Here is a 14943-nt window from a genome sequence, read left to right as displayed (position 1 = left end):
TGTAAAACTAGAAGAAGGTCAGAGCCTTGGAGAGGAAAGAGATGTGCTTATTAGAATAAAGTCAGTTTAACCTCAGTAATGGGGAAGGTTTTAGAAAGAAAAATCCAGGACAAATTAACAGCTACTTGAACAAGTCTGGTTTAATGTCTGGATTAATTAATGGAGGTCAGTAGGGATTAAGAAAAAGGCAAATTGTATTAAACTAACCTGAGTGAGTTTTTTGATGAAGTAGGAGAGATGATTGATGAGGTCACTGCAGTAGATGTGTTATAAATGGATCTGCAAATAGCATTTGATATAATGCCACAGAATGAATGCATTTGTCTGCAAAGTTAACATTTGTGGTATCTGAAGAGCAATGCCAGCATGGATCAGAAATCGGCTTTGAGAAGAAAAGGAGAAATCAATATGAATGGATGCTGTTTAGATGAATGAAAAGTAATCGATGAATGCTTGGGAAATAGGACCAGGAACATTGCTCATCCAGAGTCTGGCACCCCATCCCTGAGTTATTGGAATGTTGGCCTTCATTGCTAGAGGGATTTGAATTTTGAAGCAGAGAGGTTATGCTGCAACTGTCCAAGAGACTGGGAGAGACTGCATCTGAAGTACTGCATGCAGTTCTGGTTTCCTGACTTGAGAAAGATGGACTGGCTTTGGAGGCGGTGCAGAGGAGGTTCACCAGGTTGGTTCCAGAGATAAGGGGATTGGCCTATGAAGAGAGATTGAGTCCTCTAGGACTGTACTCCCTGGAAATTAGAAGAATGAGAAGGGATCTTACAAAAATGTATAAAATGATGAAAGGCATAGATAAGATGGAGGAATCTTTGTTGTTTTAATTGGTAGGGGAGACCAGAAATAGCCTCAAAATTCAGGGTAGTAGATTTAAGATGGAGATGAGGAGGAACTGCTTTTCCCAGAGAGCTGTTAATTGAAGCAATGGAGACGACCTCATTAAGTATATTTAAGACAAGGTTGGATAGATTTTTACATAGATGGGGAATCTTGGGATGTGAGGTAAAGGCAGGTAGGTGGAGATGAGCCTATCATCTGATCAGCCATGATCTCAGTGAATGGCAAAGCAAGCTTGATGGGCCGGATGGCCTACTCCTGGCTTCTTTTTCTTATGTTTTTATGTTCCTATTGCCATTCTATCATATTTTGTCCTACTCATTCATCAGAGCTGCTGGCTCACAACACCAAAGAACACGGGTTCAATTTTAACCTCAGGTGCTGTCTGTGTGGAGTTTGCACATTTTCCCTGAGGCTGTATGTCTTTCCACTGGGTGCTCAGGTTTTTTTTTCCCATGTCCCAAAGATGAGCAGATTGGTAGGTTTAATTAGCCACAGTAAATTGACTTGAGTCTGTAGGCAAGTGGTAATATTTGGAGGGAAATGGATGAATAATGTGGAGGAAATTTTTAAAAATTAGTGTAAATTGGTGGTTGATGGTCAGTATGAATTCTGTGGCTAAAGGGCCTGTTTCCATGCTGTATTGCTCTGTGAATAAAAATCCTCTAACAGGTTCTAATCAGCCTTAGTTGTAAAGGGTCTGGAACAATGGTAATAATTAATCACAAATGTTCATAGACTGACCACAGAGCAGTAACTGCTGAACCCTTTAAACAGGGTTCATTCACATGCTGGGAGTTATATGACCCTTTTAACAATGTCCAACTATAGACCAGGAATGATGGATTATACACCAGGAATTACTGGACCTTTAAACAATCTGAGAACAGACTTGTTAACTTTGTACTGACAATGTGAGTTTTCAAGTCGAGACTGCTTGAGCTATCAGACCTTTTGAATAGGGTCTAACATTGACAGATGGTCAATTATAGTTCAATAGAATGAACAGTATATAGTAACAACCCACCCCTGAGAAATCTTGCATAATATGCATTGCATCCATTTCTGGTGAGAGGTAAAGAGTTAATGAAAGACTGAATTGGTGCATGTAAAGCACTTAACTCCTTTGATTAGCCTGAGATACCTCAAGGAAAGAAAGAGGTGTCATATAATTATTGCTGGATATAATTCTCAGTACTTTCAGTTGCCTTTCTTGTGCTGGGGAGAACTCTGGTGCAGTGCTGTGTCACTCTGCTCCATTACTGGGCTTACCAGCAGCTCTTTGCACAGTAATGACAAGCTGGTTTCCAAAAATAGCCCAGTGGTGGGAAGCCTTGACTCCTTAAGCAATCTGAGCATGCTCAGGAAATTAGGAGAAATGTGTCAGAGTTCCTAATCTACACTGAAAAGATTGTCATTTGGAGGAAGAGCTAGAGGCAGGCGGCAACTTGTATGTATGTGAGGGGTCTGCACTCCTTACTCTCACTGTCCCACGGACAATGTCTACCTTGAAGGCGGGTGAGAATTATATTAATATTGTGGTTGACTAGTTTGTGCAGTGCCTGTTTCTCACCTAGTTTCATCGTGCCTGATTCATTTCACTGTTTAAACCTTAAAATTGTTGTCAATTTTATAATATAGAAAAGTACAAATAATATTAATCTTTTTAAAGTTCAGAAATTTTCTTCAGTGCAGTGTTTCAGTATGTGGATAAAGAGTTTTATTACTGCTGTTTGTGGTAAAATGTTAATTGCATTCTTGAATTGTTTCTCTTTAGTAGTTCCCCAATGTCATATATTCTGCTGTAAATACCCGATCGATAACAGCACAAATTAAAGCAAATTTAACTTTACCTTTTGCATTTTCTCATTGGGGAATCGATATAACAAACCCCCACTCTCACCGCGGTAAAGTTCTATTGTCACTGACTGTCACTGGAGTATAGTCCACAGGCACAGATTCTCAACCTGCTACAAGATACTGGATGGGGTGCAGTTCCAAGCTATTGATAGAGGTGCAAACCCACTGACTGACTCACTGGAGTGAAATTTCAGACACTGACTTGCACTGGGATATTTCTCCACAGCCTCTAATTCTTGTGGGATTGCCTTATTTTTTTTAGGTGTGAAGCTAGACTGCATTTTGTTTTGTCCAAACAACCCAGTCCTGCTTCGCCAACATCCAAACAGTGTGGCAGATCAGTGGCTGATGAGAGACTCAGATTCCTACCTCACCATGGATTGCTGAGAGTTGTTTTTCATCTTGGACCAGGGCAAGATGTAAACAGCGTGGGATCTTGCTGTTTCATTTGTTGACATCCACACATGGACATACATTGACAATTTAAGGAAGCTTTAATTTAAAAGTTGAAATTTTAAGATTGTAATTTATTATATAGGGACCTTATGAATTATGAAGCTAACCTCTCGGAGTAGTAAGATGGCGCTTTGTCACTGGAAGGAGCTGGATGAACCCTAATGTGCATTGTTTTCCAGAAAAGGGAGTGAGCATTGGAGGAGGATGGCAGGAGTCAGCACCTTCAGGGAAGGATGTGTGAGGTGAGGGAACAAGAGTTAATACCAGGACTGAAAGGAGGGAGCAGAGTTTGTCAAGGTACTTGGGAAGTGAGTTGTCACCTTCATGGGAAAGAGAAGGCCAGCATCTTCAGAAGAGGTAAAGCTAGTTCTGTAACCTCAGAGTGAAGCTTCCTATCACTACATGAGTTTCTTTCAGTTTCTCTGATTTTATTCTGTAAGCCAAAGATTTGTTGATTGAAAGGTTAATTGGCTATTTAATATTGTGTGGTCTGAGAGCCCTATTTCCATTCTGTTTGATAGTTTGACTTTTACCAGAGAGAGGAGAGAGCCAACATCTTTCAAGAGCAGCACGGTTAGTGTAGCAGTTATCACAATGCTATAACTGTGCCAGAGACCCAGTTTCGAATCCGGTGTTGTCTGTAAGGAGTTTGTACGTTTTCCCCGTGTCTGTGTGAGTTTCCTTCAGAAGGTCCGATTTCCTCCCATCCTTCAAAATGTATGGGGTTGCAGGTTAATTGGTGTATTTGGGGGAGGGGGAACAGGTTCATGGGCTGGAAGGGACTGTAACAATGCTGTACGTCTAACATTTTAAAGAAGGGGTGCGAGGCAACATCTTCAGGAGAGAGTGTCAGCACCTATAGCTGGAATTGGAATAAGTGGGAGAAGACAAGTGGAAGAAAGAGAATGGAAAATGTTTTAGGGTGGCTGAAGTTTGGAGTTGATAGGGATGGAACATCAGTTAAGTTCCAAGTAGAGAGGACAGTAGACTGCAAGGATTTCCAGTCAATTGTAGCTGCATGAGATTTTGCACTGAGGTTGATTGACACAATGGAAACCCTTTCATTGTTAATTTGTGGACATAAATTCTAGTGTTAACTGTTGGAGCCCATGTTAGGAGTTTGTGAGTGTTTTTTTAAAGGGGCCTGTACTGCGGAGGAGGGCTGGCAGCAGCTTGTTTATGATTAAAGACTGTGCTCAGCAGTTACCATGGTAATGATGTTCCTCAGAACTCGAAAAGGCATCGAATAGAAAACTGTCGCCCAGCAACACCACATGGTGTCTGAGGATGCATGAGCATTGGGATTGGTGATTGGCTTTGGACCATTAGCAGCAATTTAATCCGTGTGCAATGTCCTTGATCACTGGATCTTTACTTCATCATCAGAATTCCACATCTGATTACCATCATCAGGCTATCTTGCAGCCATTCACGAGGAACACTTGCCAGGAAATCCACTTAATCACAAGTTTATCACACCTGTTTTATTGATCTGGACAGGAAGGTGGGTTTTCTGAATCATCACCAGGTTGTCATGCCCATTCGCTAACATTTAACTGCTGATTACCTTTGTCTCATCCCTTGTTATTGAGCCTTCCTGGTTGACCATCAGGGTTCCTTCCCAACTATGGGAGTCTCTAAATGTTCATTAGGATCACTGACTACTGGAGTATTCCTTCTGATTCTCGAGTATGACTCCCAATCACCAGGTCTTTGCCTGATCTCCTGGGATGAGGCCATTTGTTCATTTCCTGCTGTCTACTCTTCTTCCCCCGTTAGTCACGTATAGATCAGACGTATCCCCAAAAACTGATGCTGCTTCCTTCAATGGCACATTCTATTCCTTCCATTGTCATGTGTAACATCCATCTGAAGACATAAACTTCTATGTGTACAAGCTCATGACAATCTATACGGCTGCCTCTCACAGTTCCAGTTATCCCCATGTAAAATATGAAAGTCTGAAAATTCCATGGTTGAAGTAAAAACATAATATTGGAGAAACTGACGAGCTGAGTTTCTCCAGCATTGTGTTTTCACCCCAATTATTCCCACCTCAACTTCTCCAGGATTCCACATTTAATTTCCATTCTCAGTTTGTGAAAATGCTCCATTCCTTCTCCACTCAGTATTTCTTCCCTGCCAAGTGACATCAATATTCAGCTATTGGCCCTCTCAAATCATTGCCACCAATCAGCCTTTGAACTTTTAAACTTCCCTCATTGAAACTATTACCACTCACCTACTTTTAACTATCTAAACCACTGGTTCTCAATCTTTGTTTTTTTCCTCTTGTATCCCACCTTAAGTAATCCCTTACTAACCACAGAGGATGCCATAGGTGGTCCATGGTTAGTAAGGGATTACTTAAGGTGGTATATGAGTGGAGAAAGAAAGTTGAGAACCACTGATCTAAACCTTGAGTAATTCCTATGCCATAGGTGCTCTGTGATGAGTAAGGGATTGCTTAAAATGGTATGTAAATGGAAAGAAAAAGTTTGAAAACCACTGTTAACAGATAAGCATGATTTTACTGAGTGGCAGAATTGGCTCAAGAAGTTGAATGGGCTCCATCTATTCCTTTGATCTGCGAGTGCTCATACCATTTCTACACTTCTTTCCTGTTGGTTTCCCATCAAAAATGCATAATATGTATTAAACTCAACCAGATGTCCTGTTCATCCATCACCCTTGCCCTCCTACTACACTATATTTTTCTTTATTCATTCATTCATTCACAGGACCTGGGCGCATGGTGGGTCTGGACTCATGAAAAGGCCAACCAGGTAAGGATGGTAGACTTGCTTCCTTGGAGGACATTAGTGAACAAGGTTGGCTTTTGTGATATTTCAATAATCTCATGTTTAAAAAAATTTTAAAACAATTTTTTAAGTTACTTACATTTAATTTTCCTAATTACCACAGTGGGATTTGAACTCTTGTCTGGACCAATGGCCCAGGCCTCTAATTCTTGTCCAGTAACTTCAGCACTGGTATAATTAAACTTTCCTTATTCCATCCAAGATGTTTGCTTCATAATGTTCTTCAATCCTATATATAAACCCCAAACTAACACTTAACCTGACATTTGATTTTTCAATATTGCAAATTCTCTTTGCCCATTTAAGTAGCAGATCATTCACCATTGGCACTTGGACCCAAAACCTTTTCCAAATTTATTTTGTCAGCTGAGCTTTTGTTCATTTACTAATTAAGTTTGCCTCTTCTGTTTCAATATTTATTTAAGTTTAACTTATTCGGGGCATTTCTCAACATTAAAGTATCAGTGGAAAATACAGGAGTAGTTAAGACTGCATAAATACAGCATATTAAGTCTGATAAGGATGCTGATTCTGAGCATTGTGACAAAAAAAACTGCTGGAATAACTCAAGTGGTCAGGCAGCATCTGTGGAGGCAAAGAGAGAGTAAACAGAAACTACATCAGGACTGGGAATGTAGAGAGGATATAAAGAGATGAAAGGGAGGGGTGAGGCAAGAGGTGGCGGGCATTAGATGGAACCAGATAAGGAGGTGGATAATGGACAGATAGGCCCAGGTGGGGAAGGATTGGAGACGAGATAGCTGCTGGTAGGATGGGGGAGGGAGAGGAGGGAGAGACAGATATGCACACAAAAGATATGCACAGAAAGCTGATATGCACACAAAAGGCTGCAGATGCTGAAATCTGATAAGCGAGGAAGGTGATAAGTGGAGCCAGATAATGAAGGAGAGATGGATGGATGAAACCAGCTAGGTTAGGATACTCAGTAGGTTGAGTGTGTGGGTGATAGGCTGAAGGCACCAGGTGGAAGAGGTCTTGTATTCTTACTGTGGCTTTCTTCCAAACATATTATCTGTGGGACTTGTGATGCTTATTGTTTCAGTCCAGAGAGTAGTTAGTCATGAAAGTCAGCCTGCACCATAATAAAACAGCAGAACCCATTAAGCGTACAACAATTTCTTTATTCATCTTTGATAATGCTAGTGGGAGTGAGAGGTACAAAGAAAGAGTTCAGTAGCTCGTTCTCTACATTGTGCCTCACTCAAAGCATACAAAATGTTCACCTCACTTTTGTACACCTTTGGGCAGGGGTCTGTGTGAGACCCTACAAGTTTCACACATCTGGCAATTCTTGTTTTTACACAACATATTCTTCCCTTGTGGTGTCTGCAGATAGCTGGGAAATGGCAGGGTGTCCTTACTCTTGGTATATTTACATTACTACATTATTTGTGATACTTACTATCTCACTACAGCACAGGGAAGATCATGTTAGAGGTCAATTACATTCCTACCACGTTACAATGTAACTACTGTAGTTTCTTACCAAATTCATTAACGCTTTGTTAAGCATATTCGTTAAACTTATTCTTTCACAATATGAGACTTTTTTTTGGGGGGGGGAAAGATGTCAGCACATTAGCAACAATTATTCTCAATAACTTGATATTATATGACACATATGTTAGTTCAATATGCTTATCTTCAAAAGAGCAGGTAGTTCCATGACTGCATGAAACAATGCCTAGACAATATTCAGGTATGGGCTGATGAGCAGGAAGTAACTTTTGTACCATACAAGATTGTATGAGTGGTGACCCTACGTGAACGTGGGTGAAATTCCCAGGAAAGCAGGACCTCCTGGGCCTTTCACACCATCGTCCAAATTCCCTGTAATTTGCCCTTCCCGGCAATTTAGGGTGGATCCCGCCCCCAGTGATAATGTAGTGAGTGAAGCATTACGCACTCACAGGAAGTCCTATTGGAAGTCTGATCGCACAGTAATGGCGGACGAGGCTTTTCCAAAAATCAGTAAAACTAACACCTATATGCTTAATTAAATTGAGTCATTCAATCCACAATCCTATTGCACAAATACTTCTCCCACATCCTACTTCTTCCTTGATTGGTGACGCAGCACACAAGCGCTGGCATCACGATGCTTCCCCTGCTTAGCTATTTGCCAATTCAGACTGCAGGGAGAGTAGAGGGTGGCCTGTGGAAAATACCCGGGCCAACATTTTCACACTGCCGGTTCAGGGGAGGGTTCCTGGGAAGATTTCCCAGGAATCTCCATTTTACACAGCAGTGTGAAAAGGCCTACTGTCTCTAATATTGTGACCTATTAACATTCAATTAGATTATGGTTGATTGTTGATGTACAAAGTGCACATTGCTTGGATTCTATTAATATTCAAATATCTATTTAGCTCCGAAGAATGGTCCTCAAGCTAAAACATTTTAATCTCTTTCCCTTTCAAAAGATTTTCCTGACTCGCTGAATAGTTTTATTCTATTTTCATCAACATCTCTCTATGCAGTGAGCCTTGTTCAAAGGTATAAATGACGAAGAGTTGACCAGTGCGAAGATTGTGTCAGGACAAAAAAAATCTATTTTTATAGGCCAGTTTCACATTCTTGGGTATCACACAGGGTTTCACAATTAATGACAGTCAGTTCCTGAAGTTTTATGATCACAAATAGCTAGGAGATAAATCTTAAAGTGACATTGCATAGATTGAAGACTTTGAACTCACTGTGCTGATGCCAGACTTCTGAGAGAATAACTATTCTACTTCACATGCTCTTCTCCATTTTCAAATATTTATCCACGTTCTTTAGAAGTGTTGATTTTTTTTTCCTTTCGTGACTTTTTCCTGCAATGTGTTCTCGATTACAACATATTACTGCAAAAGAAATTCTCCTTTACTCTTTGCCACAAATTATTTCCTTCATATGGTCAGTGTTGTGTCAATCCTCTCAAATACTCCTGCCTCTATCACACTACTAGATGTTGATTCCTGCTTGTATCTCGCCCCAGTCATTGAGACATGCCGATAACACACTCATCTAACCTTTGTTTGCGGCCAGTAATTCCCTTTAAGTCACCATTTCCATCTCTAACATGTTTCCTGTCTTGAGTTCAGTGGAGTTTCTATGTCAAGTGGTGCCCCCCCCCCCTTTAATTTAAAAAAAACCTGCCATACACTTATTGCGCTGCTTCTGGCAACTTAATTTCCATTTTAAGCGCCCCTCAACACCGCCAACACCACCACACACAAAGGTTGTAAATACAGGTTGCGAGATGCCAATCTGTAATCCTTCCCGCCTCCTGATCACTGGGAGCCCACATTCTGGCGATAGAAGTCTGTCAGAAGTTTGTTTGGGGAGTGGGACATGGGACAGGCTGCAGGGAGATCGGCGAGGTATGAATTGGAAAATTTCCGCGGGCAGTCTGTAGAGCTGTCATCGCATGCAGGGTGGGCTGTCATGTGGCCGGGGTTGGTGGGTTGGTGGGGGGGTGGGTTGGTGGGGCCGTCATCGTGCAGCTGGGGCGGGTGGTAAATGGGACTGTAATCGCTCAGCTCTCAGTGGGGTCATCAGCGCACGACCGGCGCAGCCCGTGACAGTCCCACTTTCCGTTCTGGCCTCTGCACCTCACCAGGCTACTTAGGCCTTCTAGGCCAATCACCAGTGCCAGCGGCTCAATGCAGGATCAATGGCTGTCTTTCCTACCCATAATCCCCCATGCAGCTGGAACCGCCCTGCCAATGCAAATGCCAGCCTGGTGCTGCTTACTAGCTGGAATGGCCCCGAAGTGGCCCGTATTGGATATTGAACAGATAAGACGAGGACAGTGGCGCCCTCCTGCGAGTGGCTCTCCAGTTCTGTGCCCCACCTGCCATACCCCAGATACGCCTATGCTTGAGTTACACACTCATCTAATTTCTTTTGTGTCTCTTCAGCACTCAGTTGACTGCATGAATCCATTTTCACGGGAGTTAAACCAACTAGCAGAGTATCTTAAGGTGAGGAATACATTTATTTCAAACGTTCATTTAATTTAGGAATTTATGTTCCATTGTTCAACTTCACCATTAATTTGTTGATAATTAGCAAAGGCTTTTTTGTGACATTTTATTTGAGTTTATGGAGTGATTATTGTTGGACAGAAGTTCAGATTTATTGTCAGAGTACATACATGACGTCACATACAACCTGAGATTCTTTTTGAGATTGGTGTTCTGTACCATGAAGCACAAACTTCAATCCTGTTGCAGCTTCAAGCTTGACTCCTTTTCCTGTCAGGAGACCTGCTGGGATGTTGTCTCAATTACAGTTATCTGAAGCAGCCACTCCCACCTATCAGGGCCACCTTCAGGCAGCAATGCTGCTTCCCATCTGAAGAAATTTTGTACAGTGGAGTGTCCTGCCATTTCTCTTTCATTACCCAGGTGAAGCAACTTGAGATGACCTCCTATTAAACTCACTGCATAATTAGTAAAGGAATTTCAGAAACACAGAATGGTTACAGCATGAATGGAGGTTTTTTGGTCCATGAAGTCAGTACTGGTTCTATCGAAAAGCAATTCCACCTGCTTCACTCCTCTGCCTTCTCCGAACAACTGAAAATTAAATCCTTTTGGATATTTATCCAGGTCTCTTTTGAATGTCACAGCTCGAGCGGGTCAGGACTTGCACAATGAATAGTAGGACCCTGGTAGTGTTGTAAAACAGAGATTTGGAAGGACAGGTACACAGTTTCATGGAAGTGGTGACACAGACTGGGTGGTGAAGAAGGTGTTTGGCACACTTGCCTTCATCATTCAGGGCAATGAGTACAAGAATTAGGATGCAATGTTGCTACATACAAGACATTGGTCAGACCACACTTGCAACGTTGTGTGCAGTTCTGGTCACCCAGCAATGAGGAAGGATGTAATTAAGCTGGAAAAGGGGCAGTAAAGGTTCACAACAATGTTACCAGAAGGGTGGGCTTGAATTATAAGGGTTGAAATCCAAGGCTGACTGTGAGGAGTATGTTCATTCTCCCTGGCAACTGCAGGGGTTTTCTCTGGTTTCCTCCCACCCTCCAAAAATATATGGGGGTAGTAAATTAATTGGGTGGAATAGAGTTCATGGGCCGGAAGGGCCTTCTACTATACTGTATCTTCAAAAAATATATACTCTAACCTCCTATGACAATTATTGTTTTACTTGAGTGATCATAGGTCTGTGATAGAGTATGGCTGGGGTTATATGAGAGGCTATTGGTTTTTTATCGTTACCAGATTGTAGCAGCAGGTAAGTTAATGGTGTTTTGTTTTCTGTTGCAGGAAGCTTTGCAGCGTGAGCAGCTCCTGGAACAGAAATTGGAGACACTGCAATATTTACTAACCAACACACAGCTCCTCTCTGACAATGTCTGGCAGGTACAGACCTCTTTCTTTCCTTGGTGATGAGCACTGGTCCACTTTTGTTCGGAGTATCCAGCATACACTGGCTTTCCACTTGGTGGTATACAACAAAGTACCAATTCATTATACTACTGTTAGTTCTCCAGTCCAAACACTCATGGGTATGCACCCCTCTGTACTCAGAAAATGGCATCCACTCTGTGGTGCTATGTTGGAAACTTGGTGTGAACCCCTGTTCTCTCTGCTGCTAGGCCAGGAAGCTGATGTGATTTTGTCTAGTCCCCATGGTATTGGAGAGGCTGCCTTTGAGGGTTGGTGTTGGGTGGGTCAAGATGAGCAGTGTGACCCGCTGTTTGCTGAGGTATCGGGCTTGCTGCTGCTCCCTGGCTGGAATGGGAAACGGTAGACATTGACAGACTGCCCAGACTTGACAATCATTCTTTTCTGTGGGTGATCAATGAATGGGGGCTATCTCTGCTGGATCCTCCTCTTTATGGATGCCCAGAGATTTTTTGATAATAACAAGTTCCATGACCAGCAACTCCTGCCATGCTGTAGCAAGCATTTTTTGATGCTTCCACTGGCACTCTCATTCCTGGGAATGTCCTCTTGTTCCAGGCAAGGTACCAGCGTAGCTCAGATTTGCATTGAGGGAACAAAACTTGGGTGTTCACAACACTCCCTTTCCTTTTCCCTATTAGTATCAGTACTTATAGACTTTACCCCAGCAAAGGTAGGACTCATTTATTGATCATGCTCCAATAGAGACAAAATCTAAGATAAACCTGAGTCGAGGCATACCCATTGACCAAACCCAACAGAGACAGCGCCCATTAACCTAAACCCCCACAGATACATCACATACAGATTACCATAGTAGAAACAACATAGACAGACTGAATCCCAGCAGATAAATCATCGACAGACCACATTATAGCAGAGACTGCATCCACAGTCTGTACCCAGATAGTGTCAACATATGTAAGTGTTGGTCCAGCTAAGACAGCACCCACAATGCAAGGAAAATACCAGGTTTGCACTGAAGGATTACTATCAATGATGTATCTATGGTGTAACCACCCCCTTCAGTGTTGGTACCACCTGTGATTGCACTCTGACAGCAAAGTTATTGATATACCAGTGTAATTGTCTGGATTGGTTACGTTCCAAGGGATCAGTGTCTCATTACGCTGTAGTACTGAGACTTCTTGAGTTCTTGTAACCTGTGCTATGATGAGCGTGGGAGTCACTGGTGGATTCTAGTTATGATCATTGATATTTGAAGGGACTAAAGCAAGCATAGCACTACCTCCCTCATGATATTCCCCTTCCTTTTATCCACTGTCTATATCCTAACGGGTGCAACATCCATAGACCTGGCAAAGGCACACCCACATACTCACTGTACAAAGCTGTATCTCTAACACTTGGACCAAGTTGAATCTTTTTTGCAGTCCATATACCAAGATGTATAAGACTGACTCTATATGTGGTTAACAGAAGTGGACCAGGATGTCTTGGGCAACTGTATCAGGGTTTATTTGATTGATGGTATTTGAATCAAGACAAATCAGGCTCACACTATTTATTCCAAGGTGTTTTTGATGGATACATCCCTTACTAAGAAAGTATTAAAGGCAGACACTTCCCACTTCTCCCATCTTGGCTCTCATCCTTTACCTCCTTCTTTCTGTGAGCAACTCCCTTACAACTCTTGGAAGTTTCCTTTTAAAAATTATCAGGATTTTTAGACTCTGCACTCCCTTGGACTATTTCCTGTAAGAGGGTATATGATGCAGAGGTTGTGAAAGGAGTAGTTGTAAAATGCTGAATCACTCTTGGTTTCATGCTTCCCATCCTATCCAGCCAGCTGTGTTGCTGTGGTTATTGTGAAGCATGACAGGCTTCTTCTCATGAGAGGAGTGATGGTGAACCTATCAATGGGTATCTTCATCTGCAGGACACTCAGGTTGAATGTGCTAATCTGACATTGAAGAAAAGGGAATCATTACGATCAAACTTGGAATTCAAGATTGAACACAAAAATATGGAGGCGAAGGAGCAGGAACTCGACCAGGAGAAGCTTATGGAGGTAAAGAAAGAAAATGCAGAAGAAGAAAACAAAGGTGGTGAGGAGATTCCAGAAGGCAAAGAAATGGCTTCACCTGACAATGATGTGGAGGATGGGTTGAACAGGAAACGTCGAAGACCAACTCTACGGAAAGGTGAGGCTTGGAGTTGCATAGTCAGGGAACTGAGGATAGATTTTGAGAAACGTCGAGTAGGGTGTCGAGAAGTTGGAGAAGGGATTAGGGTCTGGGGTTTTGGGAAGAGGTGATTATGGGCTGGGAATGGGGTGCTTGGGGATAGGTTCTGGAATCTTGGCAGTACACTGACCTGAATCTGGGGTCTTGATGGAGTTACCAGGATGTTGGGTTTGTGTGTGTGTGTGTGTGTGTGTGTGTGTGTGTGTGTGTGTGTGTGTGTGTGTGTGTTGGAGGGGGTGGCATTTGATTGTGAAGGCATGAGATTGAGTTGTGTGTGGAGTGTAAAGGAGAGGGTGTGTGGGGGAGGGGAGAGAGTGTGTGGAGTGTGAGGGAGAGGGTGTGGGGGAGGTGGGGAGAGGGGGTGAGGGGAGGGTTGAGGGAGGGGGTGTTTGGGAGAGGGGGTGTGGGTAGAGAGTGGGTATGGGGAGGTGTTGGGGTGAAGGGGTGGGACGAATAGGGGAAAGGGTGTGCGGGGGAGAAGAGATGAACTGAGTGGATGAGGGATGGTTGTTCGCCTGTTGTAGGAAACTGTTCTTAATGTTAAACTGAAACCTCCATTTTAAAATTATTATAAAGTTAAAATTTTCATAATTTTCTGTTGCAGAAAAAAGACTTCAGGAGTCAAAGATTCTCCGCAAACAAGCCATGATCAGAGACATGAGCGGTAACTGTCCCTCCTCCTCAGCTCAATACTGTACCTGTACCCCACAGTTAATACAATTGTATTTTAATCTCTCTCTCTCTTTCTGTTTTTCTCGCTTTCCTTTCCCCCCCCCCCACCCCCCATTGCTGATTCCCTCTTACCCATACTTTTAAACATGCAGACACTCTGTCCTCTCCCTGAAGCTTCTGACTCTTTCTCCGCCCCCCCCCCCCCACCTCTGGTGTTGACTTTCTCTGCTGTCACTCCCCCCTCCCTCCCCCAATTGTGCTGACTCTCTACATTCTTCTCTTGAGATTCTGGATCTCGTCAATTCTCCGCAGGCTCTCAATTAACGCACTTGGGCAAAAAAATTGCTACCTTTTTATTTTGTATACAACTTCAATAATCCATCTTCAATATATTTTAGAGCGAGGTCCCCCAGACGTGAAGGTGCTGCGTCAACAAGCAATTGTCCGCGATATGAGCGGTGAGTCTCTGATTAATTACTGCACTCCCATATCATGGATTAAAATGCTCACTGACAATATTCTCACTAGGGTTGTGATATTTTGGAGATAGTATAGAATGGGAAGAGAATTGCCCCAGTCCTTGGAGTCAGATGGATCTGTAGAATGAGGGCACTAATACTGTTGGGTTTGTTTTGA

General features: G+C 42.6%; 1 protein-coding gene across 10 annotated transcripts in view; it reads left to right on the top strand.

The window, feature by feature from the left end:
* The window catches only part of LOC138748241 (neurofilament heavy polypeptide-like), a 72374-nt gene that overhangs the window by 18168 nt on the left and 39263 nt on the right, over positions 1 to 14943 (top strand). For 7 of the 10 annotated variants that reach the window (XR_011347898.1, XM_069908066.1, XM_069908062.1 and 4 more), the window contains 6 exons: positions 5910 to 5954; positions 9917 to 9979; positions 11288 to 11383; positions 13329 to 13593; positions 14240 to 14299; positions 14706 to 14765. Coding sequence is in view for 9 of the 10 variants with exons in the window: in XM_069908066.1 (XP_069764167.1) it covers positions 5910 to 5954; positions 9917 to 9979; positions 11288 to 11383; positions 13329 to 13593; positions 14240 to 14299; positions 14706 to 14765 (589 nt within the window). In the remaining variant the exon portion in view is untranslated. Of the gene's footprint in view, positions 1 to 2253; positions 2371 to 5909; positions 5955 to 9916; positions 9980 to 11287; positions 11384 to 13328; positions 13594 to 14239; positions 14300 to 14705; positions 14766 to 14943 lie in introns of those variants that run through there. The other 3 variants (XM_069908064.1, XM_069908063.1, XM_069908061.1) reach the window with 3 other exon arrangements.

This window comes from Narcine bancroftii, chromosome 13, assembly GCF_036971445.1.
Source record: "Narcine bancroftii isolate sNarBan1 chromosome 13, sNarBan1.hap1, whole genome shotgun sequence".
NCBI classification, from domain to species: domain Eukaryota; kingdom Metazoa; phylum Chordata; class Chondrichthyes; order Torpediniformes; family Narcinidae; genus Narcine; species Narcine bancroftii.
The sequence above is the reverse complement of the archived record's forward strand: the minus strand, read 5'-3'. Positions and strand labels throughout refer to the sequence as shown.